This window comes from Diceros bicornis, chromosome 11 (assembly GCF_020826845.1).
Source record: "Diceros bicornis minor isolate mBicDic1 chromosome 11, mDicBic1.mat.cur, whole genome shotgun sequence".
Classification (NCBI taxonomy): Eukaryota; Metazoa; Chordata; class Mammalia; order Perissodactyla; family Rhinocerotidae; genus Diceros; species Diceros bicornis.
The window spans coordinates 1,990,648-2,011,991 of NC_080750.1; the positions used below are offsets into that span (position 1 = coordinate 1,990,648).

General features: G+C 38.8%; 1 protein-coding gene across 8 annotated transcripts in view; it reads left to right on the top strand.

Annotated features, from left to right (window-relative positions):
• GSTCD (glutathione S-transferase C-terminal domain containing) overlaps positions 1-21,344 on the top strand; it is a 126,049-nt gene that overhangs the window by 96,993 nt on the left and 7,712 nt on the right. For 6 of the 8 annotated variants that reach the window (XM_058549847.1, XM_058549846.1, XM_058549851.1 and 3 more), the window contains exons 6-10: positions 5,783-5,898; positions 6,056-6,100; positions 8,357-8,485; positions 19,172-19,305; positions 21,222-21,252. In XM_058549847.1, coding sequence (XP_058405830.1) covers positions 5,783-5,898; positions 6,056-6,100; positions 8,357-8,485; positions 19,172-19,305; positions 21,222-21,252 — 455 coding nt within the window. Of the gene's footprint in view, positions 1-5,782; positions 5,899-6,055; positions 6,101-8,356; positions 8,486-19,171; positions 19,306-21,221; positions 21,253-21,344 lie in introns of those variants that run through there. The other 2 variants (XM_058549848.1, XM_058549853.1) reach the window with 2 other exon arrangements.

Here is a 21,344-nt window from a genome sequence, read left to right on the forward strand (position 1 = left end):
GTGCTCCACTGCTGGCGACCCGGGTTCGGATCCCGGGCTCGCACCGACACGCTGCTTCTCTGGCCATGCTGAGGCCGCGTCCCACATACAGCAACTAGAAGGATGTGCAGCTGTGACACACAGCTATCTACTGGGGCTTTGGGGGGAAAAAATAAATAAATAAAATCTTTAAAAAAAATAAAATAAATAAAATAATTATTGAATACTCAGTATATGTAACAACTCTCAGAGTGGAAATGCCATCACACTATTACACTGTTGTTGGTTTCACAGACTGCACTGTGGGGTGTATGAATGGGCTGGTGGTGGGGTCAAGGGGAAAGGGGCAGATGATTAGTACCCACTGTTTCGAGAATATTGTCACTCTGAGGTCGGCCTGACTAAGAGGATTAGTGATGCTAGCCTGCAGCTGGCTTTAAAAATGTAAATGGAAGGACTATTCTGAGTTTTTAGTGTTTCCAACAAGTCATCTCCAGGATTTAAAACAAAGTTGCCCTAACCTAAAGTGTAAACTTCGTGTTGGTGCTTAGTTTTCTGCATCTTCTCAGGAGTTTCTTGAGGAATTTTCTCCTGCCGTTGTAGCTTTTGATGTAGCTTTAAATGGCTGCTTTTTTCTTCCCTCACAAATGTTTTCAGAAACGTTGCCAACCCCACCTAAAACACTGTTTTGTAGTTGACTTCTTTTACTATTTCCACAAATACAGGCATAGCCTTGATTTCTAACTTGTTTTCATACTTAGTACCTGCAAAGTTAGCGTACTGCCTTGAAATGCAGATGAGTCATGAGTGCAGAGAAAATTACACTCGTGCTGAGCACAGGTTATGTCCCTGTCCGTCTCCGCATTTACCTGGGCCCAAGTTTATGTAGTTCCAGGAGAAATCATATGTGTCTATTTCAGGGAGACAGGAGCCGTTTCAGCTCATGATTCTTTTTGGTAGTTGTTATAATGAATTATGCCTAGATATCATTTTATAATAAGAAAATTTGACACTAACAGGCTTTATAGTGTAAAAGATTAGTTCTTTTGGGTAGTAACAAAGAACTTGAAAAAGTAACATTTTTCTCTTTTGTCTTTTTAAAAAATGTGTTACAAAATAATACATGTAATTGCAGCCAGGAGTGAGGAAAGGTGGTGGAGCTCCTGAGGTTCTAAAGGAAGAAAATAGGTTTCAAGCAAAGGGAGCAGATTTATAGAGCCACCAACTCACTGACCACAGTAAATTCAAGGAACTACCCGTTGTCCAGAGAGGCTGGAACATAGGGAATATTTATGACAGTAGATGCGGTTGGCAAATTCATAGGTCCCAAATCATTAAAGGCCTTGTTTTCTTGCCAAGAAGTCAAAATTTTTTTCTTACGGCAGAGGGGAGCCTTTAAAGGTATTTTCAGCAAAGAAGAGTTTTTTTTTTTTTAATTAATTTATCTTTTCTATTTATTTTTTTTTTTAGGAAGATTGGCCCTGAGCTAACATCTGTTGCCAATCTTCCTCCTTTTTTCCTTTTTTTCTCCCCAAAGCCTCAGTAGATAGTTCTATGTCATAGTTGTAGGTCCTTCTAGTTCTTCTATGTGGGATGCTGCCTCAGCATGGCTTGATGAGGGGTGAGTAGGTCCGCGCCCAGGATCCCAACTAGTGAACCCCAGGGCCCCCGGAAGCAGAACTCACACACTTAACCCCTACACCACTAGGCTGGCCCCGAAGAAGAGAGATTTTAATGGGTAGATTTGGAAGGGACTCTATTAAGGTGCCCAGGAAAAGCATGCTTGGTAATGAGCTGTGCCACACAGGGGAAGAGGCTGGTGAGCACGGCATTCAGAAGTATACCACAGGAAGACCAGCCTGGGGAGGGGAGAGAGGGAGGAGCCAATAGGAGCCCAAGGGCTTTCTCCCTCCAGCACAGTGGGCTTCAGAAAGATTTCAGTGAGTTCAATTCATTCATTTTCTCAATTAAATCACTTGATGACATCAGTATATGTTAAGGTTGAATGCTCCAGATAATTTTATTAATACTCCTATTTAATTTGAGGATATATACTCTCTGCAGAATAAAAATGATGCAGGCTAGCATTATAAAAGAACATCCTTTGTTGTAATAATGTAAAAATAACAGTGCTATCTATTCAAATGGATCTTGTCTCTAAGGAGCTCTAGGCACATTAAATATTAAAGCAAGGCCATGTTTTCTCTAGAGCACAGAGAGGCAAAATAACGAGCAATGCTCTTTACCATCTGGCCCTGCCTATGTTTTCAGGTCTACCTTAGGCTCTACCACTTCCCCGTCAGTCCGCATTTTCAGGCACAAATGAGCTAATTGCAGTTTTCGCCTAAATATGCCGTATCATTTTTAGCATGCTTTCCCTAGCCCATTCCATCTAGCAAGTTTCTGTTCCTCCTTAAAGACTCAGCTGAAATGCCCCCAGTCTCTGTAAAGCCCTCTGTGATGTCTCAATTAGTCCTTTACCTTCAGCGAACATACCTTTGCACGTAATGAACACCCATACCTTCTTCTTAGATACCCCCTTAACTCCTTAAGAACAGAGACTCTGTCTTACTCACTTTGAAAACTGTCCTCAGCATATAGACAGTTGTCTTACACCTTCTCTAGAAGTGAACATCTCTACTACATCCATCTCTGTTGAAGAAATTTACTCTTGCTCTCTTGATTTTAAAGCTTTCCAAACAAAACAAATGTTTTTAAAATCTCTAAACCATTAGTTTAAGCCTTTTTCTTTGTCTGCATCTTTAATTATATTTTTTAAAAATTCACGGAATGTGCCTAGCCTGCTACATCTCAAGGAAATACTTTGAAAACAAAACAGCAAATGAATCTGTGGTAAAGAACTCTGTATATCGAAGCACCCAACCATTCTCCTTCCACCAGTAAATTACAACATTCAAGGTACTTTTGCTTCAGACTAAGAAACAAAACACGAAGAGAGCTGCCTGAGCTTGAGCGTAGTTCACTAGACTGGGGTGTCCTGGCCGCACATGTGCACGTTTTCCATCCATGGGTTGTTCTTTTGTTATGGGTTGTTTTTGCCTTACTTGCAGCTTTGGACTGACCAAAAATGCGGTGTTTTACTATGGCTCCTCCTCAGCTTAAAGATTTGCTCTTTTGCCCTTGTGCTTTCTTTTTGGGCAATGCAAACAGCATTGAAGTTGTCTAAATAAGCAGTTTCCTCATAATTCGAATTAGACGAGAAAAAGACTCCGTTGTGGTAGAATTACATCACAAAACAAATGAGATCATTTGTATTAAAACATCTGATTCTTGGGTTTTTTTTTTCCGTGATGACACCTAAAGAACCATCATTTTAAGTCAAGCTAAAAATAGATTATAATTTATGATTGTAAATGGTGTCTTAGGCACAAGAACATTGGTTATAAATAGAAAGTAGGATTTGATTTTTAAATTAATACTATATCTCAAAATAACCACTTTCTTACCTTGTTCAGTGTGTTTGAGATCCTGTTCGTGTTTCCAGGAGCTTCATAATATTTATAAAACTGGAATGGGGAGGAAGAATGCTTTATTAGAGGCAGTTTTTCCATAAAGCGTCTGCACATCTTGCTACTATATTTTTATCTCAATCCATGAATATTACGTGCAGCTTAATAGTCTCTCTACTTAAACACAACCCTGAAAAGTACCTCTGTGCCTGCAACCTTCATTTCAGCGTGGATTCTTTACATGCAAAGATGCGCTCCTAGCAAGAAAAGCAGATCTTTATCAACATCTGCTTTTAAAACAGACCTAAGAAAGTTAGGTAATTCTAAACATCTAATAGAAATACGGTAGAGAACTTGCTATTAGATATTCCATTTAATAAATGTTCTTTTATTATCTCCTTATTCTTAGCAAATGATAATTCCTTTTGACTTTCTTTTGTGAAAGTCCTTGGCTAAGAAACGCTCGACTCACAAGCAGCAGAGACGGAAGTGCCTGTGCTCATCCCTTGCTCCTGTGCTCCTTCAGCAGCACCGTTTGTGACTCAGGCTCCCCCAAGGGCTCAAAAGTACTTTTCTCTTTTGCCTCTGACTCCCCATTCCTCCTCCTCTTTGTTGTTCTTATTCTTCCTCCTCTAAATCAAAACTGTATTGCCATAAAAAAATAAGGTGGACTTATAAATGGATGGATGGATAGGAGTGTGATAAACGAAGTGTCGTAAGTTGTTAGTGGTGGAATCTAGATGGAGGGTACAGGAGCATTCACTCTAAGATTCTTCCATCTTTGCTATGTGTTTGAAAATGGTCATAATAAAATCTCTTAGGAGTGGTTATCCACGAAAGATAGAATGACAGGAGCTTTCACTTACTCTGTGTTTAAATTTTTTACAATTATGTTATTAGAGAAAAATGAAGACAGTGCTTTTTAAAGCTGCATGAAACTGTGTTCACAAATGAAGTCACTAGACTATTGATTTACATGCTTTTCATTTTTAAAATTCACATTAGGCCATGCTAAATAATTAAGAATGTGCACAAAGATTCAGCTGTAAGATGATGACCACATCATTACAGTAGCAAATTGATTACATAAGTTATGGTGTATAGAGTCGATGGAATACTATGCAGCGATTAAAACTTATAGAAACAAATGCACTGACGTGCAAAGATTTATAATATAATATTTTATATGCTGTCTAGAAAATTTTGAATTTATGGATATGACTAGAAGTACATATATACAAAAATATTACCTCTGAATTATGAGTTTATGGATCTTTTTTCTCCTATAGATCTTTTTTATCCACGTTTTCTATTTTTTCCTAAAATAAAATTTTCCCAATATTTTTACTTAATTTTGTAACATAAGAAAGAAAGAAAACAGGAAAGAGAAGAAAAGAAAAAAGCCATGCTATTTTTCTGTGAAAATGGAGCAGAGAAACCTCGGTATCTGTAAATAATTTATCAAGCCAGAAAGATTATCTGGGTTTCTCCTTTTATCTATATCACTGAAATCTGCTCTCTTACATTTTCTTAATCTTGCTCTTATAAAAAGTGCACTTAAAATATGTAAAAACAAATAATTTCATTCATTCTTCTGAAGATATTTTCATGGACTTGACTAGTGGCATTTGAAAGGGAAGTTAAGAGGTTTTCATGCTCCTGGGCCAAAGCATTTCGTACTTGGAAATACCCTATCTGTAATCTCTAATTGCATTAAATTTCTGCGTCTGACTCCTGAAGAAAGGAAGCTTCAAAGCAGAAGTGAGAAAATCCAGTTCCTCTCTAAATACAATAACCATTGATATATTTCAGACAGTATGACACCTGTGTTCCAAATGTCCAAACCAGGAGAACTGAGAGTTCAGGGATGTGCCAGTTAAATGATAAAATGTTTTTATTTATTATGGATCTCTTTTTCCCACGGAGATTTAAGCAAGGTGTTGAATTAGGGGATGTTTATGATCTGTCTCTGAGAGGGATAGAGGGAAGAGATTATTGCTGTTCATTTTTATTCGTCCAGTAAACATTCATTGAACACTTACTTTGTTATGACTCTGAACTTAATGTTTCACTTACTGTTTCCTCTCTTTAGAAGACATTTTTTCATAGATTTTCTATCAATGGCTATTGAAAGAAAAGTTGGAGAGGAATGAAAGCAAAAATAAAGTTTATCTCCAGGTCTGGCCCCTCATCCTCTCACGGCGGACTGTACGGAACTTGTCATCTGTTGACGTATTCACCGCTCCTCCTACGTGCAGGGTCTGTCCTACGTGGGTCCTCTCCGCCCTCACAGTACGTGCACCGCTCCACTTTCTTCCTCTCTGTCTTTCCAGGGAAGATGTCCAGTGACCGAGCTCTGAGGAAGCAGCAGCAGTTGAACAACCTTGTTTACGTGGTGACACATCAGGCCAGGCCTGGGGACAGGATCGTGGACTTCTGCAGTGGTGGGGTATTAGCTCTCTTGTGTCCTCCTCGGCATGTCCAGGACTCTGTGACTTGACTGTATTCCAGTCGAGGTCAGGTTTCTGTTTGGCAAGATTGCTGTCTCAGAGTGAGCGGAAGCCTGAGGGGCCAGTGTTAACTTGTTTCTTCTGCCGCTCTTTCAGGGCCACGTTGGGATTGTCCTTGCCCACATGCTGCCCTCGTGCCAGGTAAAGTCTGAATCGCAGCTAAGAGGAAACACCAGAAACCTCACAGTTCAGTTAGCCGTGTCTGGCTTGTCCCCGCTCTATGTGTTTGTAATCACTCACCCAGGTCCAATAGGAGTCACGGGCATTTTCTTTTTTCTTTGAAGGAAACTTCTAATATTTGGAATCTTAAGGAAAAAAGTCAAGTACTACATACAATTTTCAATTTTCATAAAAAGGTTATATTTTAAAATAATTTTTAAAAGAAATAACTATTCCATTGATAAATAAAATAACTTTGATGAAACTAGTTTATTTTCAACATAATTTTATACTGGAAACACTAGCTTCTGAAACTTGCCGAGAATGTTCTCTTGGTATCCTGATTTATTTTTTTTTTTTTTTGGTGAGGAAGATTGGCCCTTAGCTAACATCTGTTGCCAATCTTCCTCTTTTTTTTTTTTTTTTTTTGCTGAGGAAGATTGGCCCTGAGCTAACATCTGTGCTAGTCTTCCTCAATTTTGTATATGGGACGCTGCCACAGCATGGCTTGATGAGTGGCACGCAGGTCCACACCCAGGATCTGAACCCGTGAACCCCAGGCTGCCAAAACAGAGTGCACAAACTTAACCACTATGCCATGGGGCCAGCCCCATGGTATCCTGATTTTTATCCATTGTATCAAAATTGGAACAACAATACCTAGGTATTTTTTAAAGAAAAAAAACAAAAACAAATGTACCACGCTGAGCCATCAAGTGGTTTCTCCGCATGTTCTCGTTAGGTCGTTGTCCGTGTGGATGCTTATGGTTGCAGATTCTTGCAGCTCCTAAAACTGCAAATACAACTTTAGTCACCTCTCACTCAGTATCGCATCATAAATGTTTTTCCCTATTGCAAATAGTTTTAAATATCATCATATTTTAGTGACTGCGTAATGTGTATTTATGTAAATGTACCATAACTTATCCAAGTGTTGCCACTATTTGTTAGAAATTTGTGCTATTTTTACTCTTCTGCAATATTAAATCAATTCCTCACAGAGACCATCTTTTAACATGAAAATATGGAATTTGATGTCTTTTTTTTTTTCAAATACAAATTGACCTGGGGCAGGTCTTTGCCTGTGATCTCTGGAAGATGCATAATAATTATAGTGACTACTTCCAGAAGAAAAATATGTGGGAAAGCTCATAGACTGGCCAGATGACATGTAAGAGAATGACGGAGGGGCGAGGTTATTATCCTTTTCCTTTCTGAGAAAATGAAGAGCAAAATAAATAAGGAATCCCGGGAGAAACAGGCAGGTGTCTGTCTTCTTCTTAAGGAAAGCGACAATTGCACGGTTGGAGTAAGAGGAAGAAAGCTCATAGATTAGGATCCTGGAGAAGCAGAACCAGGAAGGCGGTGTCTTCTTTCCCTTCCTAACAGTTCTCCTGGATACTTAGAGACGTTAAACCTGGAAAAGGGAGGTCTTGGCCAGAATAAAGGCTGGAAAGCCTCTGACACCAAGGCTCCGACAGGTTTTTTTCTGCAAAGGGATTCGGCTTTTTCGATAAAGAGAAGCATAAAAGAGTAGAAATAGGAATGATAGTAATGAAAGTGACTGCCCACTTTTCTCCATCCAAACCAGTGGTGCTCTCCCATCTGCCTTGTCCTGGAGTACTATGAGAGCTTCCTAGTGGTTGCCCGCCCTCTGCCTACCCCAACAATCCATACTGTCCACTGCAGCCACTGAGCCTTCTTGACCACACGTGATCTCCTCCTTTACCTCTCCAGCCTCGTCCCACCCTCCACATCCTGTCCCCCAGCCCACCACCCCCACCACACGCTGTGCTCCACCGCCTCTTCAGTCACACCATATGTCTCACCTAGGGCCTCATACATGTTTCTCTCTGCCTGAAATGCTCCTTCGTTCCCCCAGCGAATTTCTATTCATTTTTCAGGCCTCAGTTAATGTGTTACTTTTCCATATGAAATGGCTAAACCCTTCCCTAGTCATCACGTTGAGCACTCTGATAACACATGAGATGTGCTTCATTGAACACTCGTCACTGTGTTACACTGTCCGTTCCACTTCTGTCACTTCATCTGTAAGCTTCAGCTGTTCAAGGACCTTGTTCATTTGGTACCACGTTATCTGGCTTACTTCCTGGCGCAGGATAAGGATCAATATAATATGTCCTACATTATTAAAGCTATGAAATACAGTAATAGTACTTTGCCCTAATGTCTGAATTATGTTACCGAATATACTGTTGTTTCCTGGGTGAACTCTAGGTTACATTAATAGAAAACAAGGAATTATCATTAATTCGTGCTAAGAAGAGAAGTGAAGAGCTAGGCTTAAGCAACATTTGGTTCATTCAAGCAAATATGGAGTATTTTACAGGGATGTTTAATATTGGGGTAAGTAATCAAGCATTTCAATTTCTTTAATTAACTAAATAAGAAAAATTATATGCCTTAAATAAAGGAGATACTTTTATGTTCTTTGCTAAACAAAGAAATGATAACTTTTGTTTTCTACCATGTATAAAGTATAGCATATTAATGAATATTATTTCATTCGTAGCACTTCATCATTACCTGCTAGAGATAACACCTGCTTATTTTCTACCAGACAAGACTTATTTTCTTTACTGCACAATCCCCAGTGCCTAAAACAATCTTTGACACATACCAAGTACTTAAAAATAGTTATTAATTGAATGAATGAATGAATTCTAATGAAGATAATTTTCCTTGGTTTATACTACATTTTTTAGAAGATAATAAAAGAAAAGAAAAACAAAGAAGATAATAGAAAAAAGAGCTTATTAGTAAACTATAAACACTAGAGTTGCCTTTAGATAATATTTTCTCTAGCTAGGATTTGATGTCTTACATGTATTCTTAGCTTCCAAGAGACAGAAAGTGTATTGGTAATGTTTCTAAAACCTTTGGATCAAATTGTTATTGTTTGATATTACTAAAAAGACCTAAGATAAACCCAAGATTGTATGCTCTGGTGGCATTTGAGTTTCATTAAGATGTTAGTGTTGCTGCTATTCCTTGTATCTGTATTAAATAATTTTTTCTGATTTTTATAGGACTGTATACTCAAAATAGAAAAATACATAATAATATGAAGAAGAATCACCAATATTCCTACTACTGAGAGAGAAATACTGTCAGAAACCTTAGGTCTTTATATATGTATGCACACATGCAAATGCATACTTACACGTCGTTAACATTATTGAGATCATGCTACACAGACACTCCTTAGCTGAGCATCGTCGTAGGGCTTTTCCCCAGTCATTCACCTTGTTCCTTTTCTCCTGTTGTAATGCAGTCACTGCCGTGTTGGATATCTGGTGCGTCATTTAGGTCTGTTCATACGTGTGCCAGCTCTGTCTCCAGGGAGGCCGTGCCGACTTGCGTCCCCACCTGTGTGTGCTCGCGTGACACAGTGGGCTTGTCGAGGTGCAAGTCGTGTCCAGCTTCAGAAGCTCAGACCCTCTGTGGTGCTTCTGATGTTTGTCCACTGAGGTTCATTTCTTCAGTATCGGCTACTGCAGATTTGTGGGGTTTATTGTTATTTTTTACAGGCTAAAAAAAAAGTATGCAGTTGGTTTCCTTTGTAGACATGATCTACATTGATTATCTAAAGCCATGCCTACACAAAGAGAAGTAAACTGTTCAGAAAACTATGAGTACGGTAGTTGTTATAGTTATATGCTAATAAGGAAATTCAGGAAAATGTAGACATCTGATCCAGCAAATTCAAATTAAATACATATTTATGTGCAGCTTAAATTTTATATAAACGTTGAGGTAAAGGTTAAAGTTCTCCCACAAAACAAGCCATTAAGCCAGGGCGCACGTTACCAGCACACCAGGCAGAAGGTGTAAGGGGTAGGAGATTGCTGCGTGTTTACTCCCTCTCAAATCACAGCACTCCCAGCCTGTCAGCTGCAGGTATTTTTATCCTCCTGTAGCTTACAGTGCTAAATCATTCTGGCATATTCTTGTAACTTCCAAGGTCATAATTCATGAACACCAACTAAACATGTTTGTGCCTTTTTGGAAGTGACATTTTCTCTACATTTCATAATAATATATCCATAATGGGTTTTTTCCCTTTCATAATTACCATTGTCAAGATATATAGAAAATGAATTAAAATTACCTGGAGTATTAAACCAAAATTAGATTTACTTTCAAGAAAATAGTTTGCCTAGGAGAATAATTGAGGTATTGTCACTAGATAAATCAAACTAAATGCATCAGTGGCTCTAATTCTTGTATTAAATAGATTCCAGTGAAAATAGTGTATTTAGAGAGGAAATTAGAATAACCAGATATTGGAAATGCATTAAAACTGCACTAATCCATAATTTTGTGATTTTTCATATAAGGGTTTGGTTGACATTTATCTTTGCTTCTTTGCTAAAGGATGCAAATGCCTTCTTCTTTTACTATTTTTCTTCAGATATGAAAATTAATGATGCAAACAAGATTTTAAGGAGAGAGTTTTAAAGTCTTAGAACCTACCATCTTTAGGATATTTAAACAAATCATTTACACATAAGAATTGAAATACTAGTTATTAGTCTTATCTCTATTAATACAACAACCTGTATCAAGCAAAAATGAATAGATACTAACTTTGTTAAACTAGTTTGATTTGAAATAATGAAAGAGAACAAATCTAAATATTTTCAGATTTTTCAACAAGGTCTTCCAATACGTCCACCTACTCTACCTCCCCCAGTAACCAGAATCGATGAGGCAATACTGTGTTTGTTCCAAGAGTCATTTTGAGGTTTCTGGTTGACATTGTGCTTATTTGAGAAATCATTTCTTTAGAAATATAAATGCCTAATAAGCATATAAAAACATTCAAAGTCTCTGGTAACTAAATACATTTTAACTTCAACAACAATGATATTCCATTCTTGCTCTTAAAATTTGCAAAGATTTTTAAAATATTATTATTCATTGACTGCAAGGCTTCAGTGAGATGGGCCTAATCGTACAGGAGCTTTGAAATTTTTCATTTACATGATACTTGCAATGATTTGTTAATGACGTGAATATTTAGTTTAATGGTAAACAAAGAAAATTGCGTAAACATAATGGTTAAGAGTATAGATTTTAACATTCATCAACCTTGTGTTACAGTCAGCTTGGCCACTTACTAGTTGTATGGCCTTGGGCAATGTTTTTAAACTCACTAATCCTCAGTTATTCCACCTATCAAATACCTGGCCATAGGATGTTGATACAATGTATGTGAAGCACTCAGCAGGTTGCCGGGCGTTTTGGAAACGCTCAACAAACTGGGCCTCTTCTGACTCTGTGCAGTGTGATCTCAGCCATGTAAAAAGTGCATTGAAAAGGATGGGAGGAAATTATGCTGCCATATATTTCTTTAAGGTGGCTATCTCTATATACTATGTAACAATATTTTTGTATTATTTTCAAAATATTCCAAATTTAATAGGTTATTTTATTTTCATAATAATGTAAGCAATAAAGATATAAGAAATAAATGTGTTTAATATTTTATAGGTAGATAGATAGCTTATTTAGCCAAGAAAGGCTAATAGGGCCCTAAGGATTACTACAAGTTATCAAAAAGAATTCTAAACATGTAAGATATATAAATCATATATATATATGATTTCTCTTTCTTCCAAAGAAGTATTAGATTATTATAGATAGAAGAAATACCTTCTGATTGACTCATTCTGATTTTGATTATAATGACTATTAATGTCCTGAGGAAAATATAAAAGTCTTTTCAAAAGTAAAAAACACCAAGAGGGTTTTTTCCCTCAGTTTGAATATGTGCAGCTGTATGACCCTGAATTATGTGTTATGGAGTAAATGTTTGTGTCTCCCCAGCCCCCCAAAAGTTCCTATGTTGAATTCCTAACCCCTCATGTGATGATATTAGGAGGTGGGCCTTTGGGAGGTGATGAGGACCTGAGGGTGGAGCCCTCATGAGTGGGATCAGTGCCCTGATAAGAAGAGAAAAGAGCCTGCTTCCTCCCTCTGCTCTCCATGTGTGAGGGAGGACACAGTGAGAAGGTGGCCATGACAAACCAGGAAGGGGGCTCTCACCAGACATCAGATCTGCCGGCGCCTTGATCTTGGTCTTCCAGCCTCCAGAACTGTGAGAAGTAAATGCTTGTTGTTTAAGCCACCCAGTCTGTGGTGATTTTTTTATAGCAGCCCAAACTAAGACAGTGCGTATTGAGTAATGTACCCTTAAGGGGCAAATTACAAAAGATGGCTTTAAAAGTGCGTTTTTTAAGGCTATTTTTTTTTAAAGAAGTTTATTATTACTTTCTCGTCTAGTGTAGAATAAATAATCCTCATTATTGTGCAAACTTACTTTGCAAAATTATACTTTTTAAGACCTAATTTACAGTGTGTATTAATACCTATGCTCTCAAACAATACTACAAAAACCTTGTTGTCAAACAATATTGTGGAAAGGGCCGTGAGTATGGAAAAACACGCTTTGCATTAAAAACAAAAACTATGTCAATACTGAACGACCTGCCCACCAAAAATAACATACAGTCATCTGGGCCAGGTGATAAGGTATTGATTTCTAACAGTATTGGTACATATGTTCTATTTGTCAATATATGTCAAAATTTCGGAACAGTTTATTTTCGAGTTATCTGTATTTACTTTTTTCTATTTTACAAATAAGAATTTTAATATGATTGTTTATGATGTATCAGTGCTGAGTGCTTAATTACAAGCTCATTTCTAGTCTTGTATGTTAGTGTACAATTAGAAGCTTATGCAATTATAGAATATAATTCAGTAACACTTTCGATGAGTAATTTATGTAATTCTTGTTTTAAAAGACAAGGAATTTGAGAAATTATATATTCTGCAAACACAATTTTAAAAAATCATTAAGGCAAAATGGAGGACTTCCTAGGTGAAGAGGGCAGACAGAGGTATTTCAACCCCTTTCTCCCCAAGAAAGATCAGACCCCCAAATAACAAGGAGAACAAGAACCGGAAAAATCATACTCCATCTCTGATGGAATTACGTTCAACATTCTGTAAGTTGAACCCCATACGTGCAGGCAGAAAGCAGACTGAAGAAAAATGGTAAATTACTGAGTAGAGAAGAGGAAGACCACACTTAAAGCAGGGTAAGGGGCGGCAAGAGGCGATCAGGAAGAGGGAAGTCACTTTGCCTACAGAATCCCAAAAATGTCAGGGACTCAGGACACCAGAAGTCTTGGAGGCGGGGGTAAAGAGGGACTGAGATCTTGCTTAATTAAAAATATTATTGAGAGACCCAGATTCCCACCCCATCTTGTGTAGACAATAACTATTTCTCCCCGACCCCTCAAGAGACCGGAAGTTTATTCTGTGAAGAACCTGAGCCGGAGACGCTCCAGGGACAGGGATGTGGGGCACAGAGGAGGGTGTGGGTGACACCATACCGAAACAAGAACCAAGTGAGAATCTCCATGCTGAGTGATGGCTGTCTTCTCGGCCCTTCACCCAGTTTGCCCTTAACTCCAGAACTTCAGAAGCTAGAATCATCTCCTCCTCAATCAAAGGGGTTCAAAGATCCTCCTCTGCAGAATCAGAACTGTTCCCAGAGAAAAGAGCCACAGATACTTGTAATCTCGTACCAGCCACTGAGCTTTTTTGTAAAATGGGGAATAACAACACCTATGTGCATGGTTTGGGCTAGGCAAAGGTTATAAGTGTTAAACGAATCTCGAAAAAAAAATGACAGAAAGCCCGTTAGAGTCACAGATACGTCCAGCACTAGCTTAGTTTTTTGGGTGTGAATAAAGCACAGGCTTATTATATTTCAAAATATGCCTTATATTAAAAATCAGCGTATACTCTTTATCAACATATATTCTCTTAGAGAGGAGTCAACAGAGATTCTTTTTGTTCCCTAAAAATGAGAAGATGTTGTATCAGTTTGTCTAGAGTCTGGTCTTGTTTGTCTTGAGGTTGCCAGTTCAAGACGTTATGAGAGTGAGTGATGATTGATTTCATTTATTTACCACCACATGTGGCAAAGATATGTGGATTGAAGTTTCTTGGCTGTTCAGTTTTATTTTGCTGACCTACATGATAGGATAGTATTGTACTTAGAACTTTTATGATGTACAGATTAATCGAAGTCAGAAAATGTAAAGGAAAGGCTCTTAATTTATAGTCCATGAATTCTGCAGCATATACATATATCTGGGTAGAAAATATTTATGTTTACTTTGGAATATGCGTTACCTTGGGCAATAGATAAGTTTACAACTTCAATTATCTTTTATTAGATTCAGTGTATATACAGAGAAAGGGATAGATAAGAAACTTATTGAGAACCACAATTTTTAATTCTTTGGGTCATGAAACACTTGTTTGCTATGTCAGCTGAACACTAATTACATGTGTTTTCCCACAGAACTTAGCCTTCATTAGATTTTCATAGTTTATGTTTGATGTTCTTTCTACAGTTGTCAGATCTATCTGGTGTGTATTATATTACAAACTCTCTGGGTTGGGTGCTTGAAATGTAATTAGAAACCAGATTTCATACAAATTACTGTGGGTAGCAATGGTTTAAGAAAAAAATTAGATGTATTTATCTTTGTCCCTTCCTTCCTTTGTCACTTCCTCTATTTGTGACCAGCACATATTCCATTCCTTTTTCTCACAAGTCAGTGGTGAACCTAAGAGTGACATCCAGAAATTCTTCATTAAACAAAGATGATCTCTGAGGTTCCTTCCAGCTCCAAAGATGCTGGCTAGGGAAGGCATGGCGTGATGTGATGGGAAGATGTGTGAGCTTTGGAGTCAGACTTGGGTTCAGAGTTCATCTGGATGCTTGCTGGCTAGGTGACCTTGGATGTGTTAGTGCAAATGGAGATAATAAGTGCTACCAGAAGTATTTAATTAAGAAAAAGAATTAAATGATAAAATAAAAAAAAATCTTTATAAAGATGTTGACATCTAGCAGATACTGAATGCGTGCTAGTTCCCTATGGTGTTGTAATTTCAGAAGATAGTGGGACCAACGAGATGAATAAAATGAAGGAGTGTATTTGTAAAGAGAGTTCTCTAGGATGGAGGCCCCAAACTGAGTTGGAGTTCTTAATTTGTTATGTGACCTGCAACAAGTTATTGAACTTCTCTGGGCCTCAATTTCCTCATCTTAAAATAGTACCTACTTAGATATTTGCACACCCATGTTCACAAAAGCCAAGAGATGGAACCAACACCAGTGTCCATTGATGGATGAATGGATAAACAAAATGTGATCTATCCATACAATGGACTGTTAGTCAGCCTTAAAAAGGAAGGCAATCCTGTCACATGCTACAACATAGATGAACCTTGAGGACATTATGCTAAGTGAAATAAGCCAGTCACAAAAAGACAAATACTGTATGATTCCACTTATATGAGGTATCTAAAGTAGTCACATGCATAGAAAGAAAGTAGAATGGTGGTTACCAGGGGCTAGGGTGGGGAGAAGAGAGGAGATGTTCAGTGGGTACAGTGTTTCAGTTTTGCAAGATGAAAAAGTTCTGGAGATCTGTTTCACAGCAAGGTGACTTAACACTACTGAACTGTACACTTAAAAATGGTTAAGATGGAAAGTTTTATGTTATTTGTTTTTTACCACCAGAAATCCAGGTGGGCTCAACTAGTTTCTCTGTTCCAGGCGTCGTTAGTCAAAATGAGGCGTTAGCTTGGTGTGGCTCTCATCTGGAGGCTCTGAGGGAGGATCCACTTCCGAGGTCATGCAGGTTGTTGGAGAAATTCAGTTCTGTGTGGTTGTGGGACGGAGCCTCCTGTTCCCCTTGCTGGCTCAGCCGGGAGTTGTGCTCAGCTTCTAGAGCAGCCCAGGTTCCCTGGCTTGTGGCCGCCTTCACCGTGAAAGCAGCAGTGGTGGGTCAAGTCCTTCTCATGCTTCAGATCTCTTTGACTCTTCCTTCTGTCTCATCTCTCTTCCTGCCTGAGAAAGTTCTCTACTTTTAAGGCCTCATGTGATTAGGTTGAGCCCACCATGTAATCCAGAATCATCATGCTATTTTAAGGCCCTTAATCTTAAGGACCTTCTAAAAATCCTTTTTGCCATGTTGAAGGTTCCAGGGCGTAGGACATGGACATCTTTAGGGGATCTTTCTGCTGACCACACCATCCCTGCCTCCTTATTTTCCTTGCAGTTTGTTTACATAACCCTGTCATGTCTCCTTCAGAGTTTCCCACAAGGTGGATTTTGCTGATCGAATCCCCCTCGTGTTGTTGCCCGTATTGCCCTGTTCCCTATATTTTAGGTCAGGATTGCAGAGGCACGATCAGATCATGTTCCCTTCGGGATAGGCCTGCATCACGAGTGGTGTGTTCTGGCAGTAGGCGCTGTCTGGTGGCTTTTGTGTGCTGTGAGCAGCATTGGTGATCGTTGCCTCAGCTCCATTATTTCAGTAGGGATTGCAAAGTGGTGACATTCTTCTAATTTTATCATTCTGGCTTCATTTACTTTCCTTTGTCAACTACTTGGTTATGCTGAGGATCAGTTTACATAGGAAAAGCCACATAGAACTTGATTCTTCTCCTATATTTTCCAGTTTTCAGAGTGAGTTGGTTATCTACCAAAAGTGACCAGTTAGGTTTTTTTCAGTATGATTATTGACTCATCAGCTTAATCTTTGAAAACTGCAGTCTGTTGCAGTCATTATTCTTGCTGATGCTCAGATATTCCCATCTCTGTCAGATGGGAGCCTCTTCGTGTGGCTCCTGAGTCTTGTTGAGGAGTCTTCAATAGTATTTGATGGCGGCCATGCTTTCAGGGTAACAAGATGTCCAGCTCATCTCTGTGTTTCTCCTTCGTGTCTGGCATCAACTGTTTCTCCATGGAGCTCTAACTCTTTTAAAGGAAAATGCTACTTAGATTACCACCATCTGGGTACTCGGAATGGTCACTGCTACTGGTTCAGTCTTTGTTTCTAGGCTTTTCAGTGGTCTGAGCTAGGCAATACTTTTCTTCTTTTTAACAAAATCATCATGGGTTCGTACTGATACTTTCAATTTAAATTCAGGACTATGGGATTTTAACTTATCCTCACTTCTCTATCGCATATCTCTCTCTTCTTTCTCTTATACTAAAAAAAAAAATCTGTTTCCTAATGACAGTAACATATTTCTTGTTTTATCTCACACTATACACGTTAGAGTCCTAAAAAAAACACAACCACCAATGATGATTACTGAAAATAGTTTGAGAATTTTTTGACATTTTTCATTTAATAATAGGTCCGTGGTCATGTATAGACATAGTCCCCATTCCTTTTCAGAGCTGCAGAGTGCTCCACTGTGTTTATTCCACCTTAGTGTTTATTTTCTCTGTCAGTGGCAAGTTGGCCTGTTTCCACTTTGTTATTTCAAATATTGCCTCAATGAATGAATCTTTTTATATTTTTGCCACTGTGACCCTTGAACAGATTTTTAGAAGTGAGAACACAAACCACACATGTAGTTTTGATGGATATTGCTGAGTTCCTCCTCCGTAGGGTCGTGACTTTTCTGTTCCCACCAGCAGCATGCAATAGCATCTGTGTCCCCACTGCTGTCAAATGTTGGGATGTTGCCACTCTGATAGGTGATAAGTGGTATCTTAATGGAGTTTAAAGACTTATTTCTCTTGTTTTGAGCAGTATTGAACAACTTTGGTTTAAGGCCTATTTGCATATTTTTGTTTATGAATTGCCCAAATCTCTTGCCCATTTTACTATCAGATTACGGGGCTTTTTCTTTATTTTTAGAAGTTTGTTATATATTAGGGATATTAACTCTTTATTTATGCTGTAAGTTGCAAATCAGCTGTCAGTCTTGTTGACGTCTGTGGAGCTGATGTAAGCCTGGAAGGAGGGGAGACTTCAGGAGAAGGGTCGAGAGCAGAGATCTTGCTCTCCTCTTCCCAAGACACCATTGCTTTTGGTTTTCCAATTCAAAAGGGGAATCTGGCTTGTAATACTTCACATCGAGAAATTTCCAGAAAATCTCCTTCTCTTCACCCTGAAAGCCCCTCCCTACCCTGAAGTTGAGAGATCTGTCCCTAGAAAGGGCAGTTATAATCCAGTACAATTTTTGCATCTGTCCAGAATGAAATGGAGATCTGAGTATTTTTCTGACAAAATGCTTCATCTTTCAGGGTTCCCATATCTGATTTTCTTTGATGAATCCTATTTTGCTTTATTTAGCCTAATAATTTTCACAAGTGTCTACTTTAAATTGTAGTACAGTATAGGTAAAATTAAGGAATTTGTTTTGAAAACAGGTTTTAAAATCACTTTTACAGTTATTTTTCTTTTCATGAATAATTGAAGCCCTAATCATGACTCCATAATTTTATTCCTTCCTTTTTAAATAAACCCATTGAAAGTAGTTCATGCAATTCGTCATTCAATGTTAAAAACTGTTATTATATAAAGATGCAAAGGTGCTACATAAATATAATTTGATCAGTTTTCTACAACACTGATTACATATTCATGCAGCATTTGAAAACATGTTGTCACGGACATTTTTATTTTATCTTTGCAACAGCATTGTGATATGTCAGGATTGTTAACCATAGCTTACAGTTGAGGAGACTGAGGCCCAAAGAAGTTAAGTTTCAAGTGGCCCCAGATCACACAGCCAACTAGAGTTTTAGACTAGAAATGCTGGTTTCCATCCAGTGTTCTTGCCGCATGCTACAACTGAACCACATTCATCAGCAGCAAGAGCACTGGTGTAGACATGTAGACACATTAAATTTTCCATGTTGAACATTACATCAGACTTTCCATTGAATGAATCTTGTGCTTCATTTGCAATGTTCTGTTTGTAATCTTTCAATCTTGCTTAATTTTCTTAATCAATATGAATAGCTAACTAGTCCTCTGGTATGTCCAAATGAGAACTGTTGAAACCATTAGGGAATACTGTTCTGGTAACTTGAACCCTCCTGAGGGTCAGCCCTCACCAAAGTAAGAACAAGCAGGCCTGGCAGCGGCGCTGGGACTGGGGAGCTCGGTGCTCAGGGCTGGGTGTGTTTTGCAGGTGGCGCTGCATGCGTGTGGAGTGGCCACGGACATGGTGATCGAGCAGTGCATCAAAACCCGGGCCTCCTTTGTCGCCTGCCCTTGCTGTTACGGTTTCGTCCAGAACACCTCCAAGTTTAACTTTCCAAAAAGGTGAAATTGAGTGTTCTACCTAAGGCACCAATGTGGGGATTAAACCAACGCACAAAACTCGTTTGATATAAAGTGGCAATGAGATCTCAGATTTGAGCTCGTTTCCTCTTTGCACAACGGCTAGTGTTGTTTATAAGTTATATAAGGAGGCGAGGATCTCCTCTACGTCTGCCCTTGAGTTTTCTCTCAGATCCAGCTCTTGCTTGAAGCTTAGAAGCAAGTCTATCTAGGAGTCATCGGGCAGCTTCAGCCTGCCTCTGTGGACTTCGAAGTGGAAATCATCACCCGTGACGGGCAGGAGGTGTAGTGGTCAGAGCTTAGGACCTGGAAGTATTCCGCCTGAGCGCAGATATTGGCTCCTCATTCTTTTGTAAGTTGTTTCATCTAAGGCAACTTACTTAAACTTTGTCCCAACATTTTCTCATCTACAACGTGGGGGTTACAATAGCAACTACCTCCAGGTTTCTGTGAGAATTGAATGATATATATGTAAAGCGCTCAATAGATGTGAGCTGTTGCTAGGTACAGCAGGAGCAGTCGTATTTTTAAATGCTGCCTGTGTGTGGTGGTGATTAGTCTCGGAGCTCGGCAGCCATTTTTACAGTGGTCTTTGTCTCGTAGAGGAGGGAGACTTCCTTCTCAACACTTCAACTCACCCACCTGAGGGGCACTCTCTCGGTGTTGGTGATGGTTCACGCTCTGACTCATAGCTGTTGAGAATCATGCTGACCACTTTAATTATAGAATAGATTGAATATGTTAGTTTTGGAACATACTTGTATCCTATAATATACAAGGGTTTAATACCATCCTCTGTATCAAAAAAGACTTCTTGCTCATTTGCATCACTACTTTTAAGAAACCTTAGAAAATTTCTCTTAGAATTTATACTTAACAGCTTCTGTCTAAGTAATTTAAAGTAAAGGACAAATAATAGCGTTCTTTTTCTTTGTCTTTCATTGTTTTGTTCCTTACTACAATCTGCAACTAGTTGAGAGAAAACCAAAGGAACTATGGAAAAGCAAAAAAATAAAATATAATCTGAGACTTAGTCAATAGTAGAAATTTCATTTTATTCTAAATTTACACAGACAAAATGTATATTTTACAACCCATCAAGAGATTTGTAAGTCTAGCACTATAAAGGTTCTTAAGAATGCTAATTTGAGTTGTTCAGCCTGCAGTCTTACTAAACTGATTTTAAAGTCTCGATTTAGTGTCTGTCGGCTTTCTTACATCTCTGTAGATTTACTGACATTCACCCCCTTTGTCATTGGAGGAGCACTCCCAGGTCACTGTCCCCTGCCCAAGTCACCCCAGGGCCAGATGCCTGACAACTTGGGACGGCCCCTGTGCCCCGGAGCCCGCTGACGTTGTTTAAACTAGCCAGTCCTAGGCTTGCTCAGCTGCCTCACCATACCTTCCCACGGAACCCATAACAAAGGCTCCTGCCCGCATCCTCTCCTCTCCCTCGGCCTCCTGACCGACCTGGTGCTTCCCCACGCGGCCCTGCGTGGTGTGGCATGCCCCTCCTCCTGGGAACTGTGAGGAACAGACTGTCTTTTCAGTGGCAGTCATCTGATCTGTTGGCCCCAGCGCACCTGAGAAACAGGAACCCTGCATTGTAAAGTGCCTGTGTCTGTGTGCCTGTGCCAGGAAGAGGGACGGTGGTGTGCTCCTCTAATAGTGTGAGCGATCTGTGAAAGAAACTCTGTAAAATTAGTAACATGCTGATGATATGCTCTTGTCTTTTTATAAAGACTTTTCAAACTGGCATAGTTGTTAGTTCAGAATAACATTTTATGCTCTTTAGATAAAATACATATTTTTTATAATTTAGTTTCTTCAAGACTATTTCTACCCTTAATCTTTGATATTTAAAATGATGACTAATTTCTTTTTCTTTTCTATTTCAGTGAACAATTCAAGAAAACTTTATCTTACAAGGTAACCTTAAAAAGATCTAGATGTCTTCCTAATATAGTTTTTCCAATGGAGTGTATCATTGATAGTTATATTTGAATTACTCATGAACATCT